The sequence below is a fragment of the Tamandua tetradactyla genome, chromosome 6, assembly GCF_023851605.1.
Source record: "Tamandua tetradactyla isolate mTamTet1 chromosome 6, mTamTet1.pri, whole genome shotgun sequence".
Taxonomy (NCBI): domain Eukaryota; kingdom Metazoa; phylum Chordata; class Mammalia; order Pilosa; family Myrmecophagidae; genus Tamandua; species Tamandua tetradactyla.
The window spans coordinates 26112630-26120197 of record NC_135332.1 but is presented as its reverse complement, the minus strand read 5'-3'; the positions used below and the strand labels follow the sequence as shown (position 1 = coordinate 26120197).

The 7568-nt window shown below is 39.6% G+C and overlaps 1 protein-coding gene across 1 annotated transcript; it reads right to left on the bottom strand.

Annotated features, from left to right (window-relative positions):
* Window positions 1-1497: 1497 nt before the first annotated feature.
* LOC143687446 (uncharacterized) lies at window positions 1498-2109 on the bottom strand. Its single transcript, XM_077164435.1, has one exon. The coding sequence runs from the start codon at window positions 2107-2109 to the stop codon at window positions 1498-1500; it is 612 nt and encodes a 203-aa protein (XP_077020550.1).
* Between the last annotated feature and the right edge of the window lie 5459 nt (window positions 2110-7568).

Here is a 7568-nt window from a genome sequence, read left to right as displayed (position 1 = left end):
TTATTTTCCTCTCAGAGCTGCATTAGCCTGTGTACCACTGAGTGCTTTAGCTGTTCTTTGTTTTTTCAGCTTTTCGTGAGAACATCGAGGTACATGCCATTTGGAAACAGACCTGAGGCCCATCTTGACTTTTGGTATTGCATGCTTTCCCCTCCTTATCATCTCCCTACCCCTTCTCTCTCTTTCTATACACTCTGATTTTAACTTACTTTAGCGGCTTTATGTTTTCCATATAAAGCACAGGATACAACCTCTTATTTTGCCGAGATTATGGTTAGACCAAAAGGATATGTGTCTATTTCATAACTATGTCAATTGTCAAGACTCAGTACAAACGTATTTTCCTTCAAAATGTTTAGGTCAGGAGACTAAATTTATTCAAAATTTGTGAGCTGAGTAAATGTGGCCCAAGATTGTTTGCTTTGCAGGGGTAATACCTAATACCAATTTTGGCTGAGATGATTAGATGATACTAGAATACCATTTCCATGATGTCAAGGAACACATTCCCTTAGGTGAGGCTGAGGCTCACTGTGCTGTTGGTGACAGAGTGCACCAGTGGTTGACCAGAACCCTGAGAAAATGTAAGGCCTCCCTTGGTTGACTGGACTCCTAGGGGTAGTCCACGTTGGTCGAAGAGGTGGGAAGGAGATTTGTGACCGATTTGTAGATAGAGAAGGATTCCACAGGTGAAGAGTAGAATTGTTTCCATTGTTAGAGAAGAAACTCAAAATGATCCTATTTCCTGTGCCTGGTTTCCAGGGTTATTTCTACTTGTAGAAAAGTGCAAATAAAAGTGGGCTAAGCTAGGACTCAGAGGATGGTGCCATTGGATCTGCATCTATCACTTACTAGATATGTGGAAATTCAATTCCTCATCGCCAAAATGGAAATGCTAATCTTTGCTCCATCCTACGTGAAGAACATTTTGGGGCCCGAATGAGATGATAGATATTTAATGCAATTCAAAAGTGAAGCCTAAAAATAGGAAACGATATATGAAAAAACACAGCACAAAATACAATTGGATGAAAAAAATATGTTTTATTGGAAAACAACAGCTAGGAAGATAATTGAGTTATCATTAAAAGTGAAAAAAGATGGGAAATATTGCACTTATAAAAATGTTAATCAATAGTGATCATTGTACAGAGTTAACTAAAGAAACATGAGATTAAGGCTTTTTATTACTGATCAAAGACAACAACTGATGATCACTTTCCCAAGGTGAAACCATGAATCCATGACAAATTGGGATGACCCTGACCAACATCGGGTGCAGCGATCAGGAGGAAATGACGGATATAAGATCAAGGTGAAGTAGACTCATTCCCCAGCTGACTCACGAACTTGAAGGAAGAAGAGTCTGCAACATTGGGCGTCAGTTTATTGTTTGTCAGCAAAGCATGGGGAGCACATTTATTGCAGGAGTAGGAACTTTGGCCAAATGGCTGAGGAAAGATGGTCTACGGTGAGTGGTGGGGATGGGTGAGGGCTTCAGCAACAGGAGGGTCGGCAACAGCTGGAAACACAGCAAGGGCTGCAGCAGCAGGTGGGGCGGCAGCAGGTGGTCCTACAGCAGGTGGTCTGACAACAGACTGGGCGGCAGCAAGGCTGGCAGCAGCTGGACCCACAGCAGGTTGGGCAGCAGCAAGGCTGGCAGCAGCTGGACCCACAGCCGCTTTGGCCACAAGAGCTGGAAGCACAGCAGCTGGGGCGGCAGCAGGTGGTCCTACAGCAGGTGGTCTGACAGCAGGTTGGACGGCAGCAAGGCTGGCAGCAGGAGCCACAAGAGTTGGACCCACAGCAAGTGGGCTGGCAGCAGGGTGTGCTGCAACAGCAAGGCTGGCAGCAGCTGGTCCCACAGGTGGGCTGACAGCAGGTGGTCCTGCAGCAGGTGGTCTGACAGCAGGTTGGACGGCAGCAAGGCTGGCAGCAGGAGCCACAAGAGTTGGACCCACAGCAAGTGGGCTGGCAGCAGGGTGTGCTGCAACAGCAAGGCTGGCAGCAGCTGGACCCATAGCAGGTGGGCTGACAGCAGGTGGTCCTGCAGCAGGTGGTTCTGCAGCAGGTGGGCTGGCAGCAAGGGGAGCAGCACGAGTGGCACATGGTGTCAGGTGTGGAGGGCAAGTTCCTGTTCAAGGTGATTTTCCCAGATTCTGACACCTCCTTCTCTTCTGGAGCTTTTATACAGTGGGACCCCAATGTTGGGACCAATGAGCAGAACTTTTCCCTGTTGTTTACGTTGTTTTCCATGTTCCATGGGGAAATGGCCCAAGGAGGAAATTATTCCTGAAGTGTGAAGAATTTTTCCCGGGTAATTGATGTGTTTGTTTTCCTCATTGATGCTTAAAAACAAGACTATTTTCCAGAAATGAGAAATGCAGTCAGTAAGCACTGTTACACCTATTGGAGGTCACAAGTGTCCATCTGCATCTGCTTCCCTCGGGGACACATTGGGAAGCACCTCTGAAGAGAGGGTGATGACTGCTGTGTATCATATGCGAAATTCTGCATCTTTCCCCAGCTCTCCCCTTCCCACCGTCTCTGAAGCATGGATGCTGCCCTGACCTTAAAACATTAACTCTTTTTTTTATTAATTAAAAAATTAACAACCAACAAACCATTAATATATTATCCCATTCTACATATATAATCAGTAATTCTTACTATCATCACATAGTTGCATATTCATCATTTCTTTGAAAACATTAACTCTTACTTTGAGGAAAACGTAATATTTTGTAACAGTCTGATAGGCCAGCTCTAATCATTAATATGAATTCATACCACCCTCTCGGTGACACTCCCTTGAACCTACCCTACTTTGTTCATACCTTACAAAACATCTCTCTGTCCTCTGGTCATTGCGGACCATCATAGCCAGGATTTGCTATCTCTTTCCCCACTCCCGAGAACTAGGATTCTGTGCAAGCCCCTAATAAATGCTCTTCCTTCCCTGTCAACCTGGGTTTCTCCGAGTCATTCTTTAGTCTGTCGTACCCTTGCAGTTAGCTGGAAGGCGGTCTTACCGCATAGCTCCTCGCCTTACTGGAAACATGGTGGGCCCTGGTGATAGATGTGTTATCTAGGGTGCTGATTCCACCTGTAATGTGGACGCTAGTTTACGATTTTCCCTCCTGCTCTAAACAATGAGAAAAGCTGTGGAATGTGTAAAAAATTTATTTGCAGAACAACAAGCAACTCTGAGCTAAGATCCTTAAATGATCATTAGGAAACACATGAGGTAAACCCTGCATTTTCCCTGATTTTTCTCTTTTTACAAGATTTTGGTCCTGATCAGGAGATATATCCCCACCTCAAGTTCAAAAGTGTTCATGTATATTACCTATATGAGTTTTAAGGTTTTGTTTTTATCTTTAGTTCATTAATCCCCCTAGAATTGACCTTTGTACATTATATGTGTTTAGAATACAGTTTTATCAGTCCCATGGGGATAGTTTGTTTCTAGCTTGATCAGTGAATAACCTATCCTTCATCTATAATATAATATGAGAAGGCAGTGGTACGATATATTCAAGATCCTAAAAGAGAAATACTTACAGACAAGAATTCTGTAACCAGCCAAATTGTCGTTCAAAATTAAGGGAGAGATTAAAGTTTTCACAGACAAACAACTCCTGAAAGAATTTGTCAACAAGAGACTGGCCCTACAAGTAATAGTAAAAAGAGTACTGTAGGCAGAAAATAAAAAAAGGACAGGAGAAGGAGGTCTGGAAAAAGGCACAGAATTGAAGAGAACCCCTAAGGGTAATTTAAAGAATAGAAAGAGAAGGAGGGAAAGAATATATGGATCTAACAAATAAAATTAGAAAGATAAGATGATGGAATCAAGAAATGCCTTTTCAGTAATAACTTTGAATGTTAACAGACTAAATTTACCAATTAACTATACAGATTGGCAGAATGAATTAAAAAACATAATCCAGATATATGATGCTTACAAGAGACTCATCTTAGACACAAGGATGCAAAAAGATTGAAAGTGAAAGAATGGAAAAAGATTTCCCACACAAGTTGTGACCAAAAGAAAGGAGTAGCTATACTAATATCAGACAAAATAGACTTTAAATGTAAAGACATCATAAGAGACAAAGAAGAACTATATACTAATTAAGGCGTAAATTCACCAAGAAGGTATAACAATCATAAATGTTTATGCTCTCAATCAAGCAGCTCCAAAATACATGAGACAGACATTGGCAAAACTGAAGGAAGTGATAGATGTCTCAACAATAGGAGACTTCAATACATCCGTCATCCATAGAAAGAACAACCAGACCGAAGATCAATAACGATATAGAGACGTTAAATAACTTGATAAATGAATTTGACTAACAGGCATATATAGGTTATTGCACCCCAGAGCACAAGGATGTACATTCTTCTCTAGTGCTCATGGAACATTCTGCAGGGCAGATCATATGCGGCACCCAAAACAGGTTTTTATAAATTTATAAACATTGAAATTATTCAAAACACTTTCTCTGATCACAATGGGATGAAGCTGGTTCTCAATAACCACCAAAGAATGAGAACATTCACCAATATATGGAGATTAAATAGCACACTCTTAAACAACCAGTGGGTCAAAGAAGAAATTGCTAGAGAAATCAACAGCTATCTGGAGATGAATGAAAATGAGAATTCAACTTATCAGAACTTAGGGGTTGCAGCAAAGGCTGTGCTGAGAGGAAAATTTATGTTGCCCTAAATGCCTATATTAAAAAGCAAGAAAAAGCCAAAATTGAGGGCTTAGATGCACACCTGGAGGAACTTGAGAAAGAACAACAAAATAACCCCAAAACAAATAGAAGAAGGGAAATAATAAAGATTAAAGCAGAGATAAGTGACTGGGAGAACAAAAGAATAGTAGAAAGAGTCAATAAAACCAAAAGTTGGTTCTTTGAGAAAATCAATAAAATTGATGGGCCACTAGCAAGACTGACAAAGAAAAAAAGAGAGAAGATGCAAATAAAGAAAATCAGAAGTGAGAAACGGTTTGTTACCAGAGACCTTGAAGAAAAAAAAAAGAAATCCTAAGAGGATCCTATGAACAACTATACGCCAAGAAACCAGACAGCTTAGATGAAATGGAAAAATTTCTGGAGACACAAAAACAAGCTACACTGTCTCAGGAAGAAACAGAAGATCTCAGCAAACCAATCACAAGTAAAGAGATTCAATCAGTCATCAAATCTCCTCCTAGAAAGAAAACCCCAGGGTCAGATGACTTCACAGGGGTATTTTATCAAACATTCCAGAAAGAACTAACACCGATCCTGCTCAAACTTTTCCAAAAACTGAGGAAAAAGGAACTCTCACTAACTGATTTTATGAAGGTAATATCATTTTAATCCCAAAACCAGGTAAAGATGCTTTAAGAAAGGAAAACTACAGGCCAATCTCCCTAATGAACATAGACACAAAAAATCTCAACAAAATATTAGCAAATCAAATTTAACAGTACATTAAAAGAATCATACACCATGAATAAGTGGGGTTTATACCAGGAATGCAAGGATGGTTCAACACAAGAAAATCATGTAATGTAATGTAGTACATTAACAAATTGAAAGGGAAAAAAAATCACACGATCATCTCAATTGATGTTGAGAAAGCATTCAATAAAATACAGCACCCTTTTCTGATAAAAACACTCCAAAAGATAGGGATCAAAGGTAACTACCTCAATACGATAATGGGAATAATGAAAAAACGACAGCCAGCTTTGTACTCAATGGAAAGAGACTGAAAGCTTTTCCCCTAAGATCAGATACAAGGCAAGGGTGCCCACTGTCACCACTATTATTCAACATTGTGCTAGAAGTTCTAACTAGAGCAATCAGGCTGCACAAATAAAAGGCATCCCAAATTGAAAAGGAAGAACTAAAAGTCTCATTATTTGAAGATGATATGATATTATACTTGGAAGATTCTGAGAAATAAACAGCAAAGTTACTTGATCTAATAAATTCAGCAAGGTGGCAGGATATAAAATTAATGTGCAAAAATTGGTAACATTTCTATACACAAGCAATTACCTAGCTGAGGAGCCAGTTAAGGAAAAAAAATCATTCAAAATAGCAACTAAAAGAATCAAGTACTTAGGAATGAACTTGACTGGGGATGTAAAGGGCTTGTAAACAGAAAACTACATAATGTTGGTAAAAGAAATCAAAGGAGATCTAAATAGGTGAAAAGACATTCCCTGCTCTTGAATAGGAAGGTTTAATATAGTTAAGATGTCAATTCTCCCGAAATTGATCAACAGTTTCAGCATAGTTCCAATCAAAATTCCAACAACCTACTTTGCAGATTTGGAAAAGCTAGTTACCAAATTCATCTGGAAGGGAAAGAGACCCTGAATAGCTAAAAGCATCCTAAAAACCAAGAACGTAGTGGGAAGATTAATGCTCCCTAACTTTAAAATGTATTATAAAGCCACAGGTCAAAACAGCATGATACTGATACAAAGACAGAAGCATTGACGAATGGAATTGAATTGAGAGTGCAGAAATAGACCACCAAATCTATGGTCAGCTGATTTTTGACAAGGCCCCCAAATCCTCTGAACTGGGAGAAAATAGTCTTTTCAATAATTGGGCACGGAAGAACTGGATATCAATACCAAAAGAATGAAAGAAGACTCCTATCTTACCCCCTACACAAAGCTTAACTCAAAGTGGATCAAACATGTGAATATAAGAACTAACACCATAAAACTTCTAGAAGAAAGTGTAAGGAAACATCTTCAAGACTTAGTAGTAGAAGGTAGCTTCCTAAACTTCACACCCAAAGCACAAGCAACAAAAGGAAAAAATGATAAATGGAAACTCCTCAAAATCAAATGCTTCTGCACCTTGAACGACTTAGTCAAAAAGGTGAAGAGGCAACAAATTCAATGGGAGCAAATATTTGGAAATCACATATTGGACAAAGGATTGATTTCTTGTATATACAGAGAAATCATATAACTCAACAACAAAAGAACAAACAACCCAATTATAAAATGGGCTAGAGATATGAATAAGCATTTTCCTGAAGAGCAAATACAGATGGCTCAAAAATACATGAAGAGATGCTCATTTTCATTGGCTATAAGGGAGATGCAGATCAAGACTACAATGAGATACCATCTCATACCTATAAAAATGGCTGCTATTAAACAAACAGGAAACTGTAAACGTTGGAAAGAATGTGGAGAAACTGGGTCACTTATGCACTGCTGGCGGGAATGTATAATGGTGCAGCCACTATGGAAGACTGTTCGGCGGTTCCTTAGGAAACTAAATATCGAGTTGCCCAATGACCCGGTAATAGCACTATTTGGTATATACCCAGAAGAGCTGAAAGCAGTGAAACAAACAGACTTTTGCACACCGATGTTCATAGCAGCATTATTTACAATCGCCAAAAGATGGAAACAAACCTAATGCCCATTAACAGATGAGTACATCAATAAAATGTGGTATATGCATGTTGTGGACTATTATGCAGCAGTAAGACAAAATGATGTCCTGAAGCACATGACAAGATGGATGAGC